The 27,295-nt window shown below is 44.7% G+C and overlaps 1 protein-coding gene across 6 annotated transcripts in view; it reads right to left on the minus strand.

Annotated features, from left to right (window-relative positions):
* AAK1 (AP2 associated kinase 1) overlaps positions 1–27,295 on the minus strand; it is an 82,885-nt gene that overhangs the window by 26,973 nt on the left and 28,617 nt on the right. For all 6 annotated transcript variants that reach the window (XM_067312480.1, XM_067312479.1, XM_067312481.1 and 3 more), the window contains exons 4-15: positions 26,428–26,570; positions 22,024–22,145; positions 20,455–20,536; positions 18,295–18,427; positions 17,162–17,265; positions 16,094–16,173; positions 14,432–14,586; positions 14,051–14,328; positions 12,968–13,183; positions 9,473–9,702; positions 8,687–8,844; positions 8,158–8,274 (exon numbers count right to left, since the gene is read on the minus strand). In XM_067312480.1, coding sequence (XP_067168581.1) covers positions 8,158–8,274; positions 8,687–8,844; positions 9,473–9,702; positions 12,968–13,183; positions 14,051–14,328; positions 14,432–14,586; positions 16,094–16,173; positions 17,162–17,265; positions 18,295–18,427; positions 20,455–20,536; positions 22,024–22,145; positions 26,428–26,570 — 1,818 coding nt within the window. The remainder of the gene's footprint in view (positions 1–8,157; positions 8,275–8,686; positions 8,845–9,472; positions 9,703–12,967; positions 13,184–14,050; positions 14,329–14,431; positions 14,587–16,093; positions 16,174–17,161; positions 17,266–18,294; positions 18,428–20,454; positions 20,537–22,023; positions 22,146–26,427; positions 26,571–27,295) is intronic.

Here is a 27,295-nt window from a genome sequence, read left to right on the forward strand (position 1 = left end):
AAGCAAAACACAACCCAGTGAAAGCAAAGCAAGAGTATAGCCTACATCTAACAGCTCTCACAGGCCACCCCAAGTGGCAGATGTTGGTAGCTTGGAAAACCAAATCCCTTCTTCACAGAATGAAAGGGAGAGCTTTTCCTCTGATTTGCACCAATATAAAAAGGGTGTAATGCCACCTAGCATCAGCAGAATTACTCTGGATTTACATCCAGTGAGGCTATTTTGGCCTTTTTCTTCAGATCCTGTTTCTTCAACACACGCACGTATCAGATACTTGAGATGTACAATTAGTCAATTTGCACAGACTTCACATCTGCAATACCGCCACCGCCAAAGACTGTAAGTTGGCATGCTGCGTTTGTACTTGCTGATACAACCCTTGAACAACAAAGTATATGCAGAAAGCATCTCAAAAACAGTTGCAGTTATAAAAAAATAAAAATAAAAAAAAAATCAAGACATGGGGGAGCTAAATATGTTTTTAGTTACAGCAGGCTATTAGAAAGAAACGAATAAAGATTTCCAAGAGATTTGCAAGTTAAAAAAAAGGGAGCAGAGGGCAAAAAAAAAAAAAAAAATCTGTCACACTTTGGTAACACTGAACAATCAAAATGCAACATCTCAAAGCCAAAGATCTCCACCAGCCAGGCACTGCACACAGTAGGAACGTTACTCACTCATGTACTGCGGAGGAATAGCAAAAAGAAAGATAATTCAATAGAGCACACAGCAGAGTTCTTTTCTTCGGATGTCAACTGAGAAAGAAAGACAAGGTTGTAAAAATCCTGCCAAGTCAACTGTGCTATGAGTGGGAGGGCAAATTACCGAGGTATAGATTAGTCACTCAGGAAGATTTCTTCCTATTGATTGATCAAGTATTAAAGATTAAAGGAAACCTTCCACATTATTCAGCTTCAGAAGACTAGGACTAATCAAGGGAGGCCACTAGACTTCAATTTTCCCAGTGGAGTTTCTGCCAAAGGGAATTGATTTTTTTTTTTTTTAAACATAGCACAGGGAGAAAGAAGGAAATAATATAGCAAGTGACATTCTTTAAAAAACATGATTTTTTTTTTAACACCATAGAGAAGAGTAGGACAGTGTTCAACAGTAGCTCCTTAAGAGATCAAAAGCAAACTATTTTAGTTCAACATTAATGATCTCAGAAATATTCGTCAAGTAACACAGCTTCCGATCAAAGTCAACCCCAGGCAGACACAATTCTAGATACTATTTACACTCAATTAACTGGGGTTCAAGTGATCCATGCGCTTTGTTGCTCCAAATCTTCAAAACGTCTATTGGTACTCTCAGTTAATAGTACTGCAATTAATTCATCGAGTTACTAAATGTATAATTCACCCTCTGCATTTTCCCAACTCAAGATGTAAACAAGTTGTTAATACACATCCACATGTGCATGTGCATGCCTGCAAGTACTTTAAGCTGTCTACATGTCATCCTGGTACCAATATGAGTTCTTATTAAGATTTTCTATTAAAATAGTTATAAATATCCTGACATGGGTGGGTGCAGCTATATTTTCAGAATACACAGGCCAGGGTGGGGGGAGTTACGCTGCTTAAAAGCATTCTGATCAAATACCTAAGTTGTGCCAAACAATAAAAGGGCCCTACTACAGTAGTGATAACAGCACTGTTAAAGCAGCTGAACTTGTGTGTTTTGACAAGGATGTCAGTGACTTGAGTCTTAATTCCTGCTTCCAGGTGCTGGAAGCTGCCAGTATCAGCAATTTGATCTCAACCTTTCACGATTCTTCCATGTTTCCATTTCTTCAGGTGTTGCAATGGCATGAAATTCACCTCCAGTTCGGAGCGCTGCATTCTTGCCACTGCTGAGAAAGCTTGGAAACCCAGTTCCCGAAGGCCATGCATTAGAAGGCAATGAGGAAAGAAAAAAAAAAAAATCCAGTTTTGCTTAAAACCTCTCTTTTTTTTTTTAAGCTGATTATGTGTTTAGCAAGAACAGATGTCAGGTCCATACATTTTGATAGCTGGCACTAGAAACATGCCAAGGCTGCGGATACATACTTTTTGTTTTGAAACTGCACTACAAGTTATGTACTTTCCTAGTCCTGAAAAGTAGCTTTTCAGATTTACTAACATGTAAAAACACAGAAATCTACGAGCATCTGAAGGAAACAAAAAGGCAAAAATCATCCTTAAAGTGCTACTTAAAAGCCTTAGAGAATTCCAACATGACAATGACTCTTTAATAAGCAATGCTGTTTGCCTTTTCATCAAAAATGAGAATCCAGTGTGTGCCCAGATGGCACATGTATGCTTTCTTGGCCAAGTTTGCTTCTCCAGCTACGTCTGCATGTTTATTTAGCTCAGCAGGATGGGGAATGTCTCTTATCATACTTTCCATTATAGCAAAGACAATGAGCAGTTACTGTCAGAGGGGCGGCTGGGTGTTGCTGTTCTTCAAACAAATAACTAGCTACACCAAAGACACATTCGTCTCTCAACTGTAGTTAAGATGTTGAATTACTGCAGGGAATAAATGGCTGTGTAAATATGTTTATAAAAACCCCACACATTTGAAGAAGAAAGGGGAATACATGATTGGCTCATTGTGCAGAGACAATATTTTGCTAGGTGCTGCCGCAGAGAAGCCACCAAGCTGCCCCGCGCGAACGCGGACTCAGCCCACACGTGAATCAGTGCGGTGCAGCCCGCAGCCTGGGGGAGTTGCAAGGTGGGGGAGCAGAGCTCTCTCGCAACTCTCACGCCTCAGCACCGCCGCTCAAGACCTTTTCTGCCTGCTCTGCCGAGGGCCCACACCCATCACCTCACCTCTATCCACTTCTGCAGAGAGCAGGTGGAATAAGCCAGGACTGCTGATAGCACAGGGTACCTAGGGAGCAAAAATCATCTGGAACTGATGAGAAAGAGGGGAAGCCACAAACACTCAACGAATTGGAAAGAAATATTTTTGGCAATATTTCAGAGGGCATTTCACTGGGCCCATGTCCGATATTCAAAAACTTGTTCATCTAAACAGGTGTTTCTAGAGTGAAAAGCACCAGGAACGGTTTTAAATGCATCCTAACACCGGGTGACTGACGAGCGTGGGTTAACACAGCACTTCATTTTCAATTTGGGACATTAATAACAGACACAGGCTAAGAGCAGAAATATTCACATGCTGTGGGTCAAAACGGTGATTAAATACTTCTGGAAAGCAGGTTGTTGGGGCTAGGGCCAAGCCCATTCATACCAATGGAAATTAAGTCAAAAGAAACAAGCACTGTACATACAGGGCATGAAGAACCTCGACTTAGGTCTATTCACAGGGGGAAGCCTTAAAGACAAAAAGAGAGATCTGCCTTGAAGCTTCGTTACTCAGTTCAATTGAAAGCCTCCAGAATACCCTATGCAAAATTTAGCTTTCCATAATAGCGTGAGCTAAATTTGTACTGATAGATATTAAGTAGCCACGCGCAGCAGAAAAATTACCCTTCTGATCAAATACTCCATTAGGATTAATCAGCAGTGAAGCCTGCAATAAGCTTATTAAGAACTTGGCTCATTTTCCTACACAGGCACCAAAAAAAATGTTTTCAGCACGAATATTTCATTTTTCCTTATTTTAACAGATGTTTTGCCATATTTTTACACCCCTCTTGCCAGCTCCTTTTACCAGTTACATTTCCATTAGCAATTGCAGCCATTGTGTATGGCTGGAACATACTAAGAACAAAAACGTACCAAAAACCATTCTGTTTTCCCTTGATTACTGTTCAGAGTTAATATTGCTGCCTTCTATTAGAAGCCATGTCACCTGCTCCCTAGGACCACTCCTAAGGAAAAAAGTTATCTATAACAGATTAAGCAAGTGAAAACATGACTTCCTCTAGGAAATTGCACATCTCCAACACCACAATCCACAGAAATAGCGCGGTCTGCTAGAAGCTAGTGTCCAAGGTTTGTCTTTGCTGTACATTTAACTGACTTCACAGAGCTGAGAATATGATCTTGCTAAAGCTAGATGTGAGCAGTCATACTGAAAGCAGAATCTGTTGGCTGTGCCTCCCTGGAAGCGTGCTCCTCCATCTGAACATATTTAGGCCATCTGGGGATGCAACCCATGGCTATCTGTAATGGGTTAAGCATCATCCGCTTGTTTCTCAGGGATCTGTCATAGCAAGGCTTGTCTGTCCTTCTAAGCATACAGAGGAAGGGTGTGAAGGCACAAGGTCTCCAGCCAGCATTCAAGTGAGGCCACCTGCACCCTCAGGTGCCAGCAAAGACAGCAAGTTTGGGGCTTAAGCAAAAAAAGAAGCTGAGCTTCTAGCCAGACCCTCAGCTGTTGCAGGTTTAGAGCCCAGACAAAACTGGCTCTGTATGGCAATTGGGGGGGAATAAAAGCTCCACTTATGCCTGTAGCAAAAGCCTCGCTAAACAGAACTACTCTTGTAACCAAGGGGTACAGGCTCACGCTTTTACTCCTGAAAGGACTATCCATGCTCAAAGTCTAAAAAAAGGACAGAGGTAAAATGTTTTCAGAGCAATGGGTTTGCTACCAGGATCTCTTCAGAAATAAAAATATGCCAAACAGAAAGCAATTACTTAGCAAGCATTTAAAAACACATTCAGCTGTTTCGGCAGAAAACTAAGGTAGTTTGGAAATGTGCAATTGGAGATGCTATATACTAAGAGGCCTGCGTCAATCCCAGCTCTGCTGACCCAAGGGGCACAGTTAAAAACGGCTTTCACGCACAGGTCAGCACATCCCTTGCGTCCGAGTCCTCTCGGCTGGCTGTGGGGATGTTTCAGTACCAGGCATGCGGCACAGGTAACGCAGGCACAACAGAACAAAGACAACTCTGTTCTGCACGACAGACACACACGCATCGAAAAATCTGACTCCAAATCCAGGATTATCTTTGCTGTTGACTTCATAAGCACAGACAACCCCTCTCACTTTTCAGAACCAAGGATAAGCTTGCAGCTCCAGCCCTTGGAAACATTCATGAGCCTCTGGCCTGAGCAGGTTTTATATGAAAAATAAATAAATAAATAAAACCAGAGAGCTGTCACTACGGTAACCTGCAGCGAACCAACAAGAAACAGACGCTGTTGATGCCCTTGCCCCCAACTTTGCCCACACGGCAGCAGATTCACCGAACTCAACAGGATCAGTCACATGCAGGCAATAAGATTAGCAAAATAAGGTTTAGCACCTGCCTGTACAGATACGCCACCAGTCAGGGACAGATCTGTGGCACAAGCAACCAGCACCGCAACAACTGCCGACAACTGCTACTCTGATTATTTGCACCCAAGAGCAGGCTTGAAAGGCAATTTCTCCGCAGTGATTTCTGTGATAAGAAGAATCTGGGAGCTCCTGCAGCTAAGGCTGTGACTGCTGCTTCATATGGTTGTGCTACATCAAAATTCAACAGGCAGTAAGAAAAACAACTGGCTCAGTGTGTAACCGTTTGTGTTGAGCACACTGGCAAAGAACTGAATAGTAGTCTGGGCTGGCAGAATTCAAGCTAGAAAAGCAAATGTTTCCAATCGCACTTGGGGAAAAAAGCAGTGCAGAATTATCTACCTTCGTTAGGTCCTTATCAAATTGTGGCTGGGCAGGTCAGCTCCTTTCAAGTGCTCATGTAAGAGAGAAAGAGTGTCAATAAGTTCTGCTTCATAATACGGTTTGTGCAGCCAGAATTTCCCAAACTGCACCATTTATGAGTGAAATCACTTTTCAGCTGTAACACATTTCTCCTGCTCTTTGAACCTCAACCAGAATGGAGGAAGTTCCACACAACTCTTAAAAAAAAAAAAAAAAAAATTAAGACTTTCCTTTTTCCTGATTTCTTAGCTTTCCATGCATAGACACTGTCTTTATGAGCACGCGGGTTTGCAGTTTGGGTCCTCTACAGTCAAACCACCAGCAACTCCACAGCTTGAGCTGAGAACAAGGGTGAGACACTTGTCCTCTGGGGCTAACTGACATGAAGGGACCCGTCACACACACATTCACCACAGGGCTTAGAGAAACTCTAAGATAAAACATGCCCATATTCCAAATCCCACTGATTTGCAAATAAGCTCCTAAGCACTTACATAATCTTGTGCTAAAAAGTGCTGGCTGCTGCAGTCAGAAATGCGCACATGGAAGAGACATTTAAGTAGTACTGCAAAGTAAATGGAAATAGCTACCAACTGCACTAAGAAATTTTGCCAAATCAGAAAAGGTTATATGTTAACTTTTGCTTCACATGAAGCACAGGATTTGCAATAGAGCTAGGAAGCCAAAGAAACACTGACTCTTACGGCAAAGAAAGATTAACAGCAATAATGGAAACTACAATTTCAAAACTGGAAGCCAATTTGAAAGTGGCTTAGGTGAGCACAGATAATTACCCAGTTAATATTTTTAGCTTTGAATACTGAACCTTTAAAGACACCGGTATTATTAGCATTAGAAACAACCTGATAACTCAAGGGGCTGCCGTGAAAACTAAGAGCTCTTTTGTGCTCAGTGACGTTTACACCACCATGCAGAGCCTGCCAGTGCCTAGCACTATTGACAAGGGGCCAGGATTTCAGGTGTGCCTAGAAATAAAACCGGAAGATTAAGAATACAAAGCAAATGGCAACAATCCCCACCCCATAAACCTCAATTCCAGTTACCTGGTGTGTCGGATAATGGGAGAGGAATGAAAGGATCAGGCACAGTCAGAAGAGGAGGGCTAGTGTCCAAACTCAGAATGTCTTTCGTTTTTTCAGCTGGATAACCAGGAAGAGATAGGGCAAAGTGAAACAAAAGAGAAGAGAGAAAAGCAGAAAACATCAAGCAGAAAAACTCAGCACTGAGACACAGCTCAATATCAGAGAGTCCCAGCCATGGCCTGGGAAGAACACCACACATGCACACTCACAACAAGCTTACGTTGCTAGGGAAAAAGACAGAAACCCTATTACCATGTAGCTCTCCAGTGCAATTTTTAACCCATAGATCTCAAAACATTCCTTGAAAGGGAAGTACTATTCTTGCACTTTACAGCAGCACGAGAGGTGAAATGCCAAAGGACAGACAGCAGGTCAGCCCCCACGCTCTGGAGGGGGCTGTCTAAAATGAAGTGTATGGCATCTTGTACCAGAGAGGCTTAGGACTAGATTTGTAGCTCATATCTAAGCAAAGAGAAAAAGAAAAGGGCTAGAAGTGCCTGTCCCAGTGCAACAACCGAGAGAATTTCTGAGGCACCTTTCTAAAGAGCCCAGACCTCAGGGCAAGAGAGTCAAGGAGCAAATTTTAAAGACAAAAACCAGAAGAGAATTGAACATGCTACAGTGTCCAGAAAGCCCAGGACGTATGGACACTTCTCAGGCTTCACAGAAGCTACCTTACAGCTGAATCTGGAGCTGTTGCTGCTCAGCATCTCTAACAGCTGGTGGAACAACACAGTGAGTTGTCCAGCTGTTCAGTGCTCTGTGAAAGTCACAAAGTAACTCCCTAGAGAACCCTTGCGTCATCTATTTCAACTCCTTAACTCTCAGGTAAGAGCCAACAATACCAAGCTCAGTTATAAGCTCCGCTAAATCTCTTATTATAAATAGAAATAAGCATAAATGGATTTGTCACTTCTTGCCCCGCAAAAGGATTCTTCAGTCTCTTGCCAGGATGCCTCTCTACAAGGGTTGGTATGCTTAATGAAGCAGCATCGCCACACGGTTGCAGTTTTCACTGGTAAGAAGGGCTGCATAAGATGGGGAGAGGATTACTTACACTTAGGGCTGCTGCTGGCAGTTTTCCAGGTCTTCACTGCATTCAGTGAGATGCTGAAGAACTATAAACAAGCAGCAGCACTCACAGAGATTTTTCAGCATAGAAAGGGCTGCTTAGGGTAGAACCTTGGTACCCAGGTACCAAAGGAGAGACCGGACGGGGTCACACACACACAGACATCTGCAATAAAGCTCCTTAGACCAGCCAAGGACTCCTGGTCTCTAGAAGCCAGACTGCACAGCCAGTACAAAACTTCTTGCCTTCACCATTCACAAGTCAATTTGGAGTTTGTATCAGTTTTATCTTCCCTCCAAAAAGGCTATGACAAAAGCTGCTGTTTGACTGCTGTGCTTGTTGAGGGCATAGCCCTCTAGGACATACTCACAAACTCACCTGATCCAGAAGTGAAAGAAGAGCCACCAAACGCATCCACCTGGGGCGCAGCAGAAGCTGGCTGGAAACCTGGAATCAGATTCTCTGTAGAACCGCCCATCTTTTCTGGAGCTTTCCCTGAAAGGCCAGATGCAGATTTAGGGGAGAGACTTCCATTCTGAAGGTTGCTTACTTACCTGTACTTTTAGGGAACTATTTCCATACTTAAGTCCCTCCTTGCAAATCAAAATTTGCAGAAGTTGCAGATGAAGCACAGTTTAAACTGTAGCTTCTACAACAAACTGATCAGGGCCACATTAAAAGCAGCAAGTACCACTCCCTTTGAGAATATTGCTTGTTTAATTGCAGTTGCTCAGCAAGCAGGGCAGGGACAGAGAAAAAGGGAGACTGGAAGGATTTAGCTCTTACAGGCAGAGCTGACCATGACAGCATGGGAGCACCCAGGCAGCATCTGACTGAAAGCATCATCATTCCACACCACCTTCCTGTTTAATAGCAGGCTGGTATTAAACCCTCTCCATGAACCTACCATCACCCAGCTTTGCAAAGTCCTTGTTCAGCAGCTCCTCAGCTGTGAGCTTGGAGAAGTTGTCATCATCAAACGGATTCCACGTGGAGACATCGGGCGGGTTATACACATTCTGTTGCGAGGTCCTTGGGGAACCCGAGGGTGTAGTAGAAGCAGACCTGGACATGATTATTAATAACCAGTCTGAAATTCTCTGGCCAGCACTACGATCTGTTCTGAGCTACTGTGTTATAATCACTTCCTTCTTAAAACACTTAGCCCAAGTTACTGCACTTTGCACATCCAAAAGGCTGGGACCAGCTTGCCTTATCTGCTCATAATCATGTCTGAGCATCCTGCTGATGTCAGGAATTAAAAAAGTACCATAAATACACCATTTGAAACAATTTCCTGCAACATCTATGTGGAGGCTTCCTGCCTGTAGATACTATAAATGTGATGTAGCACGTACTCCTGGGGAAGAACCGGCGCTATGCAGCAAGCATGAAGCAGGCACCAGGGCTACTGGTGGAACAGTGGAAGTAAGACTAGCATTTGTGATCCATGTGGAAGCCCAGTTAGCTTAATATTTTGGGAGAGCAGAAACACTCAGGAGGACCTCTGCCCTTGGGCAGCTTCCAGCAGCTTCCTGCCAAGCACTGAACCGTGGTCTTGGGGAGACAAAGGCTCATTTAGACCAGAGTTTGCTGCCGACCTTCGCCTCAGAGCTTGGCCTAGGAAGCATCCAAAAAGCCTTGTCTATCTCCTCCCTCCACACGCTTTGACGCCAAGCAATCGGCCACCTACTTGGACTTGTTGAGACTGGCTTCAGCAGCAGCTGCCTGCAGGAGCTGGGTAGACTTGCTGGCTGGAACCCCAAACACAGCGCTGTGCGTCACATCGCTCAGAATCCTCCTGTGTCCTGCACGCTGCGTCTTCGGTGACGACGGAGGGGTGAGAGAGCCCAGCTTCTGCCCCTGCACAGCCGCGGGGGGGGTGGTTTGAGGTTTTTGCTGTTGCCTTATTTGTGCCTGCATCTAGGAGAGAAAGCAAAATGGTAGGTCCTTGAAGGTGAAGAGCTGCCGTGCTCAAAGAACAGCTATGTTCTGGGGAACCGACCTCAGAGTCATGAATCAAGGACAGTCTGGAGGAAAAAAAAAAAAAAAATTAGTGTCACTGGTCTACAGTATTTCAGCATTACTACAGTTGCACAACTGGAAGCCTTCTCCCCTTTCCACGGTGGAGTTCTGGAGGCAAGATCGCTATTAATGCATGCTTTTCACAGCCAACTGGTCTCAGCAACTTGCTCAAGGGTAAAGGTCGAGAGTCGGGCAGCGCTAAAAAAAGAAAACAGATTAGGGCATGCAGGAATCCTGTCATATAGGCGCATGGATTGGGGCAAGGTGAAGAGCAGCACCTCTTCCAGTGGACGCCATGTAATTGAGGTCAAATCTCCGAAGGGATACAGGGCTTCTGCAGTGCAGGAGTTTGGGCTTCGCTTTCTCCAGATGTGAGAAAACAGACAGCCCTTAAGAATTCAAACGGCAGTTGCTTCACAATATACGTGAACCCCTAAGCACTGCCCTACTGTCAGCAGATGTAGAAGCAGAACCCAGCTCCCAAAAATCACAGGCTGGAACTTCACCCTACACTGTGCAAACCAAGAGGTCACAACCCCGAGCAGAGCGAGCCAGGGCAATCCAACTTGACTAACAGGAAGTTCCATTGAAAATCCACTGCTTCTACTGGTATGTGACCGCTTAGCGCAGCAAAAGGCAGGCTTATGACCAGGAAGACAGACCAGCTAAACAAACAGATCTGTTAAGCAGTAGCAAACCCACAGCCCCATCTTCTGCAATCCCAAGAGGGCGGGAAAAGGCAGACACACAGAGACACCCCACCCACACCCCCCCAATTTAAAAAAGCCCATAACAGGTTAATGAGCAGAGATGGCATTTCCATAGGGTGGTGCCGGTTTTCTCATTTCTTTCTACAGTGACACATACACAGCTCAGCTAAGGAAAGCAAGACCAAGCAAAACAAGGAACTTAATTTCCTAAGGAAAAAGCAAGGACCCTGGGAGTAAAAGTTGTCATTCAAACCTAGAGGAGAAAAATAAGTGTGTTTGGTTTAAGTGTCTGCCAAGAGAGTCCAACTACAAACCCTTCAGGAACATCAAGATACTTCTCAAACGGATTTTATTCTCCCTCATCAACTCAGTCTTGTGCTGAGTTCACAGACATACCCATAAGTACTCAAAATATTATTTTCTAGTGTTAAACAACAGTATCACTTGGGATTGATGTGAAAAATCAGTTGGTCAATGGGTCCTAATCCAGTTATTGCTTGGATTTAAAGAGGGAAAAACCAGAATGCAAAGAGCAGAAAGTTGTGCACTCCATCTCCACTGCCTGGGCCCTTCTATCCTGCCTCTGTTCCCTGCTCAGTATCATCCCAGGCCATTTTCACCCAGAGAAGAAATATGGAAGACTTGGGATGGCCTAGGAGGGCCATCGGGAAGGAGTTATATCCCCAGCGTGGTTCTAAACTACAGCAGGGCAAGGCAAACAAGAGGTTAGCTGCCTTGCTTTTCACCCTGCCCTTTCAGGCAGACTCTCTGCAGCTGAGAAGCAAGCTGACCTGACTGCTTCTGATGCACCCACCTTACATCTCGCTATGTAGGTCACTGCAGAATGGTACATTTGGTGCTGAGAAATAAAAAGGCCGTGCTGAAATCTGCACAGAAGTGGACGCAGAGCTTATTAACCTGAAGTCCTGCAATACGAAAAGGTTTTGACAAGGCCTGGCTTGGTATCTTCTGCTTAGAGAGCATGCTCTGAAGAGGCGATGCCTCACTACTTGTTTTTTTTAAAATGAGTTGACTACTGCTTTTCCCCTCCCGATTGCCACAGGAGTGGAAAAGTCTTTGCATGTGTCAATTCTGATCAGCCTTCGGGAGACAGGGCGAATTTTCAGTCCAGCTGATTTAATAAAATTAAGAAAGGTTTTGTGCATGTGAATCACAGCAAAGTTCTTTAGAGATGCACTTTAATAATATGTTTCAGGCATTCCTCCTCTAAAAGGAGCAGGGTAATAACGTGTGCCTCATCCAAAACCTGAAAACTCCCACAGATTTCAATAAATTGACTTGCCCCAGGTCATTCAGCAAATCCATAAAAAGGCCAGGAACACAAAAGCTCCAAGTTCATCACCTGCCCTAACAACCAGCTCAGTGCTGAAGATTAATAGAAAAGCACAGGGGTGAATGACAGAGCCCTGAGACACCGGCATCAGGGAAAGAGCAAGACAAATTGTTTCCACAGCATCATGCAGGTCGCTGGCTCATTAAGTTCATTAGCCAAACTAATTCCTGGTGTCAATTCAAAGAAAGCATGCCTGAAAGATGAATTAGGTCCTTAGTGACTGGCACCTCATGAACAACCAAGCACAAACTGGCCATTAGTCTGGGCTCAAATACAGTGTGGCTGAACTGGTCTGTTATCAGAAACCGTTTGCTTTGTATATGTGCAACCAGGTACAGCAAAACAACAAACAACTTCCTCTTGCCTGGCGTCTGCAGACAACACACTTGCTTTGCAACACACAACTCAAGTGAGGGACATGCCTTTGCGCTCCAGAAAACAAGCAAAAGCAGATGGGATTGCACAGTAATGAAGGCAAAAACACAGCTTCTCGCCTGCGCTGCAGAGACACCTTGGCAATAGGGATCCTGCCCTCTGGCACAGCTCCCCTGCCTTTAACACTACAGACAGCTGGCTACTTCCATGTTGCACACAGGCATATCTTCCTTTAAGTAAAAAGCATTTATTTTGGGCACACGTTCAGGTGATTAGTAAAGCGGACGATTCATTTATTTTTGAAGACATGGTGCCTTGAAAAGTCTCCTTTCCAGAGTATTCAGAAGGAGGAAAGAAAAGCAACCCCAACTCCAGAAACAACTGGGCAGGCTGCTTGTACCTGCCTTTGTACCAGAGCTCTGAATACCAGAGGAAAGTCTTCCAAAGGAGCAGCGATTTTGGGTAGCTCAGTTGCCTTATGCCCATCTTGGTGCTTCAAGTATGAATGTTTTTTTGATGAGAGTTTGGCACAAGTCCTCTAAGGGAGCGTGGCAGGGGAGGGATAGAGGGAGATGCTGCCTTAAGAAACCTACCCACATTCTTTCTACGGGCCCAGAGCACAACTCCACCCCACTGGGTTGTAGTTTGCGGACAGGACGTGGCAGGGGAGCACGTGCCAGTATTCCTCACCCCGCTGCCCCACTCCTTCCTGCAAGGCTCTTACCACTTGCTCCTGCGGAGGTGCTGGCTGGGCTGCACCCTGCAGGGCCTGGGGCTGCGGCGGCGCTGGGGCCTGTTGCTTCTGCTGCGCTGCTGCTACTGCAGTCTTCTGCTGCATTGCTGCCTGCTGGGCCATCATCTGCTGCTGCTGCTGCTGCTGCTGGTAGTAGTTCTGCATCAGTTGCTGCTGTGCCGGAGCTCCTTGCTGCATCACTGGGAACTGGGACAAAACCGGTTGGTGAGCAGTCTGCTGCGAGGCTGGGAACCGGGGTACCACAGCCAGACCTCGGCGCCAGCCCCGGGGCTGGTTATAGCCAGTGCAAGCAGCAAAGCACTAACAGGCTGCGATGGCTTGGAGACCATCTGCAAAGGAGCAGCGGAAAACAGCCTGCTGGCCTAGCATTAGATCCTTTCTGTGTTACACCTGCCCGTACTGGGCTACCAGGATGCAGAATCCTGTGGTTCAAAACTCCTTTCTCCATTTTTATTTATTCTAAACAGAGGCCTTCCTCTCCCCAGGATAGAAGGATTCACTAGTCCTCTGCCTCCACTGTTAAATTATGCATTAGCAGCGATGTGGGCTGCTATAAACACCTCAGTTAAGTATTCAAGTCTGTCATTGAGACACATCTCGTCTAACACGTGATGTTTTCACAGGCCTCCCTGTCATCACAGTCTACCACAGACAACAGACCTGAATCTTACCGTTAACAAAAAGGCATGCCGGGTTTCTTGTCTCACAAGGAGAGCAGAAGAGAAATTCTACCCTTCTGCTCATCAGTTAAGCATTGACCTCTAAACCTCTAAATACTCTGAGCTGTAAAACCTTAACCAGCACTGCTGCTTTTTTGCTCGTACCTCACGAAAGTATCTCAAGACCTTCCACTTTAGCAGTTAAAGATATCAGCCTTTTGTGTAGCAAAGAAATCTTGCTAAGGAACTGCAAATGCTACATCAATAGGAAAAGCCCCAAAAACTACACCTACCCCAGCACACAGAGGACTTGTCACAAATGCAAAGGTCAGGCCTTGAAGGCCTCTGGCACACGGCCTGGTAGGAAACATGCAACAAACACGGCCCCGCTCACCTGCTGAGCTTGCATTATCTGCTGCTGCTGGTAATATGCAGCCTGTTGCTGCTGCTGCTGCTGCTGCAGCAGTTGCTGTTTCAAGAAGAGCTGCTGTTGATGCTGAGGTGTGGCTTGTGGCTGAGAAGGGACCTGGGACGGCGCCTGCGAGGCCTGCTGCGGAGCCGGCGCCTGCTTGGTCTGTGGCTGTGCCGGCGTCTGTTGAGGCGTTGCTTTTGGCTGGGGGACACTCGCAGGGAGCGAAGGCTGGCCGCTGCTCAGGGCAGAGGGTCCTGCAACTGGTAGGGTGAACCAGATCTGTTAGAGCGGCCACTGCGCACCAAGGTCCCGCTGCACACCAGAGCCCTGCAGGAAGGCACTGAACGGACAACGTCGTCTCACCTTGCGGCTGAATGGCTGCTTGGGCTGTGGGCCTCTTCCTAGGCGTCAGGGCTGGCTGAATGGGTAGAATTCCTGGGTTGGGTTGCGTCTGTCCTGCTTTAGGTCTCTGGCGGGGTGCTATGGAAGTTTCCGTCGTAGGAATAGGATCTGTCAGCCTGCAAAAGGTGGTAAGGAGTTAAAGGAAGAAGAAACATCAAACGGGGTTTATGGTTTTAACATATGGTTTTAACAGTATGGGTTTAACAACTCATCAGTACTTAAGCCGCATGGGACTGAAAGGTGACTAGGTGCCCAAGTATACAAGTCAACCCTTCCCACAAAACTGCAAGCAACATAGAGCTTCACAGATGCATTCACAACAATTAATCCGATCCAGTCAATCAGATTCAATCCGATTTTGACTTATTTCAATCGCTTTGACTTCTTTGCCAGTTGTGGCATCGTCTCTTGTCAGACAGCTGGAACTTGTCAAAATCACTCAACTCATTCAAATATTTGCTACAACATACTGTTTAAATCCACTTATAGAGTTACAGATGAGCAGATGAAAGATGTAATAAGTTCACTTAAGAGCAGCTCATATCTTTCAGCAGAATTGTTTAAACTGGCATCTTTAGAAGTACTTTAACTTTAGTATGTCTAACCCCAGAATCAGGTTGCTTGTCCTTCCCTGATCCCTTCTTGCTATTTTTTGTCCTGCAATAATGCAAAGTGACAGAGCCAAGAAACCAGGCACCATCCTGTCCTTTTGTCAATGTATTTGCTTACTAGGTATCAAGTTGTTCTACTAACATGAGGGTAACTGTGTTCAATTATAAAAACAAACAAAGCAGATTTCCAGGACTTACAGACAGGAGCAGAGATGCCCTATTTCAGGGTCTGAAGACAACTGCCATTTTTGAAGTATCCACTGCTGTACTACTCACTTTGCAGTAAAATGAGATAACAAGTTCTTTGTCCAAAATAATTTACAAATCTCAGTTATAATATAATAAGCAGAGCTAGCAGCAGAATGAGAGAAAGGAGAACCACCACAGCAGTAAAGTGGTTTCTCCACTGATTAGGCTCTTCAGACGGAGACCATGTACCATGGAGACTTCCCTCCCCTCCCCAAAAGGAATTATATGGCTCCTGCAGTAATCATAGCAATTGCATACAGTAATTACTGGGTCAGGTTATCATACGCCGAGGGTCAGACTCGAATAGCAATAGTCCCTGATGCGGTTCCTCAGCAGACTCACGCTCTCTGGGCCAGTTCCAAGCCCACTGCAGGCCAGCTGCAGTCTTTCTCCTGACTTTGCTCTGGATACTGCCTTAGGATGGATGACACAGTAGATTCATCTAAGCACCGGATCTTCAACTGCTGCTGTCAAACAGTGTCTTCAGTACACAAAGCCTAGCTGTTGACTCATGCTCAGCATCGCCCAAGTCCCTCCCCCCACGCGCATGCACACAAATTTCCTCTATTATATGCATTTTCCGAGTTTCAGATCAATGGACATTTACATATTTGAAGCAGAAGCCTCAGGACTGCAGTGTTTGTCTCCATGTGTAAGCGCAACCCCACAAGGAAGCAGATACATATACTCAGCCATCATTCCTATTAAAAAGCAGACAAACACCACACAATAAAAGAGACCGGAGCATAATGAAGATGGTTACCTGGCCTTTGGTTGGCTCTTCTTTGCCGCAGCTTCACTTGCTTTGACCGGATCTGGGAGCTTAGCGGGGATTGGAGAGTTCTGCAAAAATCACTGAGTTTAGTATTTTAAAGACAGAAAACAGAGCCAGAAATAATTTGTAGACATGCCCAAGTGAAAATGGGAGATTGTGGGATCCCCAAAGCAGTTATTTATCACCATGCTGGATTTAGGACAGACCCCTCAACATTAATGTCATGAAGAAACCATAGTTTAGGAGAATCTTTACAAGGAAAGAAAAAAAAAGGGGGGGGGGAAGGGGGTTCAGCTTCTTGACCATTGACTACATCTGGAATTGAACATAAAGCTTTAGAGCACGACATGGGTGTTTTATGAAGACAGCCTATGGACAATAGCAGCAATATTTATTAAAACTGCTGCAGAAAAATGCAGGCATTATAACAGAAGTGTGTCTTATTCATGAAAAGCATAAATAACCACCTCAGTTCCTTCTTAGTCATTATCTAGAGGCAAAAGATTAAAGTTTCATGTCACTGAGATGTCCACAAAAAATTATTGCCAACTCTACTTTTCAACTGAAATCTGTAAAGACACACTAAGCATGGGCAGATGGTTGTGTAAGGTCTGATGCAGTTCAAATGGAAAGAGGCTATTCTCAGCCAGGCAGCAGGCATAAAACCACCGTGTTTAAAACCAGCTGCAGTCCATATTACACACGCTATGATGAACTGGTCTAGAAATCAAGTCAGTTCCACAAGCAGGGCCTAATTTTCCATGTTCACATGCACAAGGCCTCGTGGATGGCCTCACACTGATAACTGGGTGAGGAGGTAAATCGGGGGCAGACAGAAATAAGCAACACATGGAACAAGACCCTGGTTTCCTTCCCCTTTCCCCCCACCTCCAAAAAGCATTTCTAATTACAAAAGAAGAAAAAAAGATAAAAAAAGAAAGCTCATCCCAATTACAGGACTGGGGAACCACTGATGGAATATATCCTTAATATTCAGCCATCCCCAGCCTCCTCCTCACACAAAACCTTGCATCAGTCCACTTCTTTGCTACTCACCTGGACATTTTGGACAGGGCATTCCTTCTTTGCCATTTTGAATGCAAAGTAGGAGACCTGGTAAATATCAGGTCTCTTATCAGGGTCTGGCTCAAGCATATACCCTTTAAAAAAAGATGTTAACATCAGAGTATCAGAACAGACAGATCCACACGTCTGGCATAGCCAGGTGCTAACAGGGTGCCCTGCCTCTTTCTGAGCACGCGGTCTGTGGTCAACAGGCCTGATCGGACTGTCCGAGCCGGCTGAGAAGGGGGCGAGACGGTCAGGCGGGATGGACTGGGAGATGCTCTCCAACATAGCTATGCCCAGCTCACAGCTACTATCAGAGGCCCTAGAGCAAGGCGGGGGAACTGCAGCCGGCTTGGTCAGGGACTAGCTTCGATTTTGACTTCAGCATTTTCAAGCGAACCCTCAGGAAAAGAGCTTGATCCAGCCCCAGGCGTGGCAGCGGGGCTGGAACACGGGCCAGCCACATACACCGCTGCCTTTGCCTAAGCAAGGAAAGCATCAGGCTCCTTTGCAAACACATCCAAGTCTGTGTTACTCAAGATTATGGCTAGAAAAATCAAATGCAGACTGAAAGCAAGAGAGCTAGCCCAGCTTTGCCAAGAGTAACGCACTGCACCCTTAATTACACATTCACTCTAGTCAGTGGGTTATTTATAAATCATTTCAGCTCTGTTTCACAATTCACAGAAGATAAATTCTTATCGGTAGTCTAAGTCACTGTGGTTCTTTTCAGTTCCTTATCCAAATAGATTGCTGGAGAAATACGTTTCTGTATAAATAGGCTTATTGTGCAAGCTTCTGTAGGAGTTTTAAACCAAACGGCTGTCTATTTCCCTGCCTTTACACAGAGCTCGTTACAGCCTAGCCAAATAGAAATCTCTTGGTCATAACTGTCTTTTGAAGAGTGATCAGCCAGACTACTGGAAGATCATTTTATCCATCTCTGTGTGCAAGCACGTCTCTTAAAAGAAGAGAAATGTCAGTTCTTCTGTGATAAGAGTAGAGAATGTAAAAAGTAAAAAAATATATATATTTGTATGTATTTTTTTAATTTATATATATTTATTTATTTTTAAGAAGTTCTGCAGAAGTAAATTATGTCATGTAAGAGAGAGACTCACGGATGAGGCAGTGCATGTCTTGCGAATGCCGAGAATTATCTGGAATGGTGAAATTGCCATCGCAGATTGCTACCTGACTCTCCCCAAACGGCAACGTGAAGTAACACAGCTTGTACAGCAAACAGCCAAGGGCCTAAAGAGAGAGAACAGAGCAGATGATTTAATAAACAGGACCAAAGCAGGGAATCATACAACTCAAATATCATTGCAGATAACTGGGAAAGCGGTCTGGCTCGTTCTACCACTGGGGTCCTGCATGATCCCGAGCCAACGTTTTAACCTCTCTGGGTGAGAATCATCTCTCACGCACTCTCCCCACAGTTCCATATACCACTATAAATAGTGTAACCCTTCACGTAATTAAAGAGGCAAAGCCTGAGATGTAATAAGGGTAGGGAAGAAGCAGATATAAGATAAGATCCCCAAACCCACACAAACTTCACATTGGTACATGCTATTACAAGTAGGTCTACGATAGGACTTACTCTGTTCTCCACATACAGGTAGGAAAAAGCCAAATAACAGCAAAATCAAATGGGACACATCTTTAATACGTTTATACTGACAAAAACCAAACTGCTGCCCAAGCTTAAACTGTACCAGTTCAAAGAACTTTTTGACCCTTACAACTACGTACTGGCCAGAGATACTCAGTTTATATCTGTAACAAGTTAAACCTGGGAGAATTAAGTAAAGCAATGAGAGAGAGGATCTTAAAACAAACCAGAATCCTCTGTCTGCAGGCTGCTAGATTATATCACTGCTCCATCTATTTCTGCGCTGCTTTTGACAGCAAGAACCACCAAGTATTTCAAAAGAAAAGACAAGTTTTGCACAAAGGGGTAATTATGAAACACCCCCACCATCCCAGAGGGGAGAGGGGAAAACATTTCCTAGTCCTAGACAACTCATGATCAACTTTTTGTTACAGGATTTCACAATTCAGTTGCATTCTTGTTTAAAACAACTTCAATGAAATTTAAGGGAAGGGAGGTTACAACACTGCACACTCATTCGGAAGCGCCCAGTGGGTCACTAGAACGAAATTCCTTCCAGGCTAGGAAGGATAGTGCAGTTTGCACCTTTGGGTCTCTGCCTTTCCACATCATCACAGAGAGGAGGACAAATCCTGGCGTCTCCTCTGGCTGGCTTTGAGGCCCTGACAATCTTTTCACGCTGCTACAGCCGTGACCTTCCCTCCTCAGGTCTCCATCACCAGGGCAAGCAACCCGACACTGGTACACAGCTCGGCTCTGCAAGCCTCCCGCTGAACTCGGCCGCGCAAGAGCCCCGCAGGAGCTGCTGCGTTCCTGACTCTTAGCTCAGCTCACAGAGAGGACAGAGGTCTCTTCCCAGCAGATGCCGTGCCAGCAATTTTCCCTCTTGTATATGCAGATGCAGCACTATCGAGGACACATTAAAACCCTCCTTATACAGCTACTGCCTCATTACTGCCCAGCTCAGGGTTTCAGACACCATATAGACACGCTCTGAAGTAGCATTCGAACACATCCCATTTGCTGAGTTGCCATTACACTACAAACAGCACAGACATTTTTTCATCTCCTTCCCAGCTCAACAGAAACCTACCATCCTTGATTAGGTTATACAGTAACTGATGACTCCACAGTTGCATTTTGCCCTCAACATGACAAGCATGTCCAAACTGCACCAATCATTAGGAACACCAGCACAAAACCCTGGTCTTGGGCCATGCTCGATAATGCTGAGCTGTCCTACACCGTCCAGGAGAAACACGCTATTGCTATTGGGCAATAGGTGTATTTTCTCCGCTTTTTATTCTTTTAAACACTTGCTTGTAATCCAACCCTGGCACAAGAAATCACAATACCCTGAATGTTCTGTTTTAACTCTTAAGATATGGAATTAGGTTTGAATGGTTCAATCGTGGAATTTCATACATCTCTAAATTAAAACCATGTGGGAGGCAGAATACAAAGAAGGAACCATGTTTCATCCACAAGCCACCCTATTTAGTAGTAACTCAGCAGAAATGTCAAGCAGAGGAACTCTTTATTCAGAAACAGTCCAACCTTTTACGGAAAGCAGGTTAGCTCCAGACAGACCTTACCCTGTAATTATAGTAATGAAAGCAAGCTGCAGTCTGGTTCTACTATGTTAAGTGGGTTTTATACATACCCATATGTCTGCTTTTGTCGTAATAAGTTTGCCACTATACAGGTTGACCATTTCTGGTGCTCTGTAGGATAATGTAGTGTACCTGCAGCAAAAAGATCCATCAGAGAGTTGGAAATGGACATCAGATGCACTTTCACTATATTGTATTTAAAAACAATTCGAAATTCACCCATCCCTCTTCATTTCAGGACAAATGCTAAAGATGATAAACTGCTGAAAAGTAAATAAATCACTTAACAAAGCTTCTGCTGCGTACGTCTAGCAAGAAAATACTAACCATTAAAAACTGTCCTGGGAAACCAAAGCAATAGCCGAGATCCTTTGTAAAGCCAGCAATTTACTCACAAAACAGTACAATCATTTTAAGAACCAAAACAGAAATATTCAAGGATTCAGAATATTAACGAGGTTGATAGCCAAATGTCCTCCGCAACGTCCTCACTGCTGGGACTTTGGCCAACCTACAAGACTGTAACCGCACATGTGGCTTCTAATAAATAGGCTCCCACACTGGGATTCCTGCTCATAGCCATTGCAAAGAAGGGAAAGGTTATTTGGCAACCCAAATTGTAACTAGAATCTGCCTTGTTTTAACAAGTCACTAGAAACAGAAAAGCTAGAGACAGGGACACAGTTTAAGAGACTCCTACAATAAGGTTTTCTATCAGCAGCTCTGTAATTTCTGCTGTGACACCTTGCACACCATTTACCTTAATCACAAAAGAGCATTGCTAAAGGCAAAGTTGTTGTAGGCTCGTTAGCAAGTACACAAACAGGGCATTTCAAACAGACTGCACAGTGAGACTAGGAGAGCTCTAAAAACTTAACTCATACAAGCCTAGGAAATCCATGCAGCTATTATTAAATCCTAACAAAAACGAGGCCTTTGCACACACATCTAACACATGATTTTACAACCAGAGTATTGTATTAGCATAACTGGAAAGTCGGCAGCAGTGATGCCATTAGAACTATAGCAAGAGCAAGGAGCTGGGGTCCGCGGCATCCCTGACCTAGGCTCTCCAGGACTGCCAGCTGAGTTCTTTTTTAAAGCTTCAAGGGCCATCTCGCTGCCACTACTAGAGCTGATTGCACATCAGGCAAGAGAAGGAGATGGATTAAACATCCCAATGTCCTTCCATTTTCTATGAACAGTTGAGGCTCCCTTCCGAGTTAGGCAAAGCATTTCCTTAGTCACTGCAAGGATTTACAATGAGTGGCTCACAGCAGATGGATTTTGTCATTTGCTGTGTTTGCAGTTCAAAGAAACCAGGACAGATCGGAGACAGAGACGGACTGACCCCATATATAACAAAGAACGTCACTATCTCACCAAGGTGGGCAACTTCTCTGTATTGCTACAATCAGTCTTTCAGGTCCAAAGCAATTACACCAAGCTCAACGTATTATTTCACCTTCCCCCAGGCCCCTATTTACCTCCACCAGATGTACCTCTATGCTGAAGTGTCCAACCTGCTACAACAGGCATAAGCAAAATTTAGTGGCGGGGGAGGGGAGTACCCTCCAAATGCCAGCTATATCCAAGTTGAAAAGAAAGAGCACGCTTACTTTTTGATCTCCTCTTCTACTGCGTTCACCCCTTCAGTCTGAGGGTTCTGGAATTTGTTAGTAGCACTCCCAAAGTCGCACAGGACGTAGTGGCCACGATCATGCAGCAGGATATTTTCAACCTATGAGTATCACAGACAAACAAAACCTCTCCATTAGACAAAGAAAAAATATTTGTTTTCTTTAGATGACCCTGGGCTCTTCACGCCTGAAGACAAACATCAGGCACATCTGAAATATAACTGTAACATGGCTGCAAAGAAAAAGCATGCATCAAAACTGTCATACCTCTTAAAATAGAGATCACGTCATGGAAACGTGGTTGTAATGTTATCTTCCGTTCTGCCACCTATTCTTTCTACTTCTCCTTCCTTCTCCTTTTGCAAGCAGATCACCTTGCCACTATTAAGACTAAGATGCACTTCCAGACAAGGACAATCTCTCGGTGTCTCAAGTGCCTAAATTGGGGAGAGCCGATACGAGCTGCCTATAAAGGGTCCGCAGCTTTAGGAAGGGCTATACCCCCTCGCTATCTAGTGGGGCAGAGAGAAGTAAAGTGGATGACAACACACACACTCCTATACTTCAGAAATTATAGTACACCTCCAGTTCTTTGCCTACAGTTCACCTGTCATTTAGGATCTTACTCAAAGCAAACCTAAGCTTATGCTCCCATTTTAGTTGTTTGTTACCAGAATGTGTCGTGTACCCCATATTCCCTAAACAATGATTCTGTGAGCAGAGGTTCTTCCAGCCTGCTGAGAAAATGACCCCTTTCTTTCAAATATTATTTGGAGCTTGAATCACACAAGTGGATGCTGCAACAAACACCCTTGGTAGCTGAAAATCAGCAGTTACAGCCTTTCCCCGAAATAACCACACTTAATCATGCATTAATACAAATCTAGCTTGCATTCATCTAAGAAAGCTGTCCACAGGTTACAATGCTGACTTGACGTAAGACTAGAAAAAGCTGGGGTCAGTTCTTCACTTTGGCAACGCACCCCTGTATTCCAGTTCTTCATCCGCACAACGGCATTAACAGCACGTTCTCTCAAGGGAACATACACAATTCTCAACGCATTTATCCACAATGTCAAATGTTCAGATACAACAGTGAGATGAAACATACTGCTTCTATATTTCAAAAATCACCATGTAAATATTAGCTAACAAAATCTTTTGGAAGGAGACACCTCTCCCACCCCCCAATCAAGGGCCATCTCTACAAAAAGGGGAGAAAATGAAAGAGTCAGCATTTTATGCATCAGAAAATACAGCCAAAGAAAAGCAGCTGAGAGGGGAAACGCTGGCTTGAAACCAAGGGTTAAACAACACACCCCCTCCCCACTGCCATCCATCTGCTTTCAATAAAGCATTGCACACAGATGTTCTTCCTAGCAGATCAACACTGACAGCATTATTCCCTATTCCCTGCAAATACTCTGTAAATGTTTCCAGAAGAATCCTTCCACTTTATCTGGTTGAGAATCTGACATGACTTTTCACCGAAACATCTTGCAAGTTTTATTAAAAACCAGTACTGGGCTATCCAGCAAGCAGGCTTGTTCAGTAATTTCCAGAAAAAAATAAAAACAAAGTGCATGAACTACTGCTACTGACTGCTGGGCCAAAAGTACCTGTCTTTTCAGAACAGGACGGAGGTACCTTCTTCCAGGCAAACATCCAGAGGGCAGCAGTCCCGCTTTAAGTGCTGCTGAGCGCTCACAACAGCTGCAGTCCTGAACATGCCCAACACTGAAATTTGATTCAGACTCTAAACAAATATATATTAAGGAAAGCTATGAGTCCCCTTATGTTTTGTTATTTAAAGTGTTTAGTTAACTTCTGCCTTTCATCTCTAAAATAAACACTGTTCTTTGCTAAAACAGCAAGTGAAGCGGGAAAACACACTGCACAAACAAACTGGGGGGGGGGGAGAGGAGAAGGTTTTCTTTAACTGGCAAAACCAGCACACGTTATCATCTTGTGACAGCAACATCTCTGAAAGCCTGTATTTCTAAGTGCAAGTCGTGATTTGGGGAGCGAGGTGTGGGTGTCTGTCTGTCTGTCTGCATGACCAAGGTCCCCTTTCTGACTGCTTCACAGTTTTTCAGGTCTCTTCAGAGATTTTTCAGCTTCCCTTCCTCCCCAGCACCATTCACTGTCTCCTTCTGAACACTTAGTTAGTATTTCATAGCAAAGAACTGAAGGCAACAGTGACATCTCAACACTAACTGATTTTGGCACATGCAGATTTTTAACACGGCTGATATAATAGTTTAGCACTGGAGCAATGAACAGTTTTACATATCACTCTCTGAACACAGAGCCATCCAAACAAATTCCAGGAAAACGTCTGCTGGTGGCATCAGCGCAAGACTCGGCATTACAAAGGAGGGCGATGGGAGAAGGCACAGAGATAACAGCAGCACAGCGTGACTGTGTTATCGCCCCATAGGGAGGTACAACCCTGGTGGGATTCCTGATGAAATGAAAGGAGAAAAAAAAATAAATCCTCAACATCAGAAAGCAATATTTTGGTCATTCCAGCAGCTCAGGAAAGGAAAGGAGGAGGGTCTTGTGATCAACATCGGTTGTGTTGATTGACATGGCATTTTGCTGTTTCTCACTGTGTCTCTGCTACAAGAGAAACCAGCAGATTCTCTGCGATCAGTTATCTGCTCCTGGAACCAGATGGGTTCAGACTCGCAGAAGCATCACAGGTCGAAGCGGGAGACCTCTCACTGCAGAAAGCTTAGAGCCAACCTTGACTTCCACAGCTCCGAGCTGGTGCTTTCAAAAACATGAGTTACAGAGTGAGAGACAGGAAAGCCATAGTTAAGAGTGTCAATCAAAGCACACAAAACTAAACAGCAGCTTCTGTGCAATGCATCACGCAGCTGTAAACGCACAAGGACAGACTGACAAGTTACCTGCTGGTATACCATCAGGTCCAGAAGGAAAGCCTTAATACATGAATGCAGGCTCCAAGTAGCATCTTTGTCGTGGCCTTCATTGCAGTAAGATGTTGACTAAAACTTTTCTGGCCCTTAATCTCTCTTGGAATTGTGCTGAAATTGCAACTCGCCCCCTGTCCTCAGCACTGAATTTAAACTAAAGTCAATACATGTTTAAGTCAATGATTCTGTGTTAGTACCTAGATCCATGATTCCGACCGGCACTCCGGTGGTCAGCGTGACTGAAATAATACAATATTCAAGTTGAAAGCGTGTCTCAAAGTAGACAGAAGCCAGCTATTTCTTCTAGCTTTGGACACGACTTAACAACCAAGAGCCAGGCCTTACAAACTTTGCCAATCTAAGCATGCAGTAGTGGACTGGATATCAGGGATTTGCAAGGCAGGAAGGTAACAACAGGGGTTAATATTGATTGAAGAGGTTCCCGTCCCTAAAGCTCATCTTCCCACCCAGGTTTCCCTTGCCTACACAGACTATTGGACAACGTCCACAGACCCGGACAGCTTTGAATCCAGGCCTCAAATTTAAAACGCTCCACACATTTTATAGCATTCTACAACTACCGAATTGAGGTTTGTTTCATACGTTCAAACTGACTGAGCAGTGCAGTGGGTCACAAGCATTTGGTATACCCTAAAGCATACCAAACCGTGAGGACTTTCCTTCCCTGCGTTACCTGCCTGCTCTTGGCACACACGCCTGATTTTGCTTCTACAAAACAATGGCCAGTGGCACAGAACAAACATCTGTTCAGGGCTCCGAAAACAGAGCCTGACCCACAAAGCAAATCTGAATTTCAAATGTAGATAGGAACCTCCCTCTCGGCTGAATGCATTATTCAGGCATTTTATGAGCTGGGCGAGAGGAAAAAGAGAACGTCTTTCTGTTTGTTTGTTTGATTATAGGCGGGGGACTTTTTCAAAGCTCTCCCTGCTGGCCTAGCTCTCTTCCCCGCTAAGCGCACAGAGTTTTCCAACGCACTTTCACAGTCAGAGTTAGAGGCCAGTTCTGAAACTGTCTAACAACTCCCGCCCCAAGGCCAACATCTCTGGATGTGAATCCACACAACAGATTTACAGCGTGCTCTCTGTGAACTACCTTATAACATCAATACTGCTTCAGGTGGTAAGAATTCACTGTGAATAATTTATCAGATGCATTCTGGCACATCGTCTGTGCAAAACAATTATTCACAAACATTTGTGTTTTTTAAGTAGAGCTATAGATAGTTAAACATATGGTAAGCAGCAATGAGAAGCTCATTTCTTTATCTTCCAATAAGGAGAGGTATTTATGTCCACCTTTCCTCATTATTAACAACAGAAACCCAGTATCAGCATTCAAAGCCTGTCTGCCATTACGCAGGCAGCGAACACACATGGAGCGCACACTTCCTCCCGCATTGCTGCAGTCCACAACTCACCTTCAGATCCCTGTGGATTATTGGCGTCTTACACTGATGCAATCTCGCTACAGCTTCACAGGTGTCGCAGAAGATCTGCAGAACCTCGTTCTCGGTGAACCCCGTTTGCAAGCGTTGGTTCATGAGGTTCACCACTTGACCTCCTGCGGAGGGACAGACGCCAACAGTTGTGCAAGATGAACTCTGTGCCATGTCCAAGCCCTAACCCAGCCTGACACACCTAATCGTAATCTGCTCTCCATGAAACTGTGACTGTACAGTCAGAGCACAAGAAGTTCATGAGTTCAAATTCAAAACTCTCACCAAGCCCCTCCCGGAGGCTTTTGGCAACCTCCCTCCTTGCCTAAATCCGAGAGGCTTTTGCCTATCTGCCGTCAGGCGTTACATCTGATCTTGTCTTTGAGCAATGCTTCGAGAGCTGCAATTTAGCTTCTAAGGCCCTCATTTACCTGGCTCTATTAACACCCAAGTGTATTTCTGACTAAGCCATATCTGTTTCTTTCCTGCTCCAATAAAAAGCTTTTGTCAGACTAGAGAAAGGAGAGACCAAATTTGGCATACCCACAGTCCACAAAATAGTCTGCCACATGTGAGCAAGGGGGGGTGGGGGGTGGGCACTCAAAAAAACCATATACCGCTAAACACTTTGGCTGAAGTCAGACTGGCACATATGAGGGGAACCTCCAGACAAAACAAAGGCAAGTTTTCACAAATGAGCAGTGAATTTGCCTCAGCCTTGAGGCTTTGCTGCTGTCAAGGCCTTTTCAGACAATTTCCACACAGGATCTTCCCCCTCAAAATTCAAGAGATACACAGAGAAAAAACACTCATTTCTGAACTGCTGGCAAAGAAAAACAGCATCATTTAA

This window comes from Apteryx mantelli, chromosome 29 (genome assembly GCF_036417845.1).
Source record: "Apteryx mantelli isolate bAptMan1 chromosome 29, bAptMan1.hap1, whole genome shotgun sequence".
NCBI lineage: Eukaryota > Metazoa > Chordata > Aves > Apterygiformes > Apterygidae > Apteryx > Apteryx mantelli.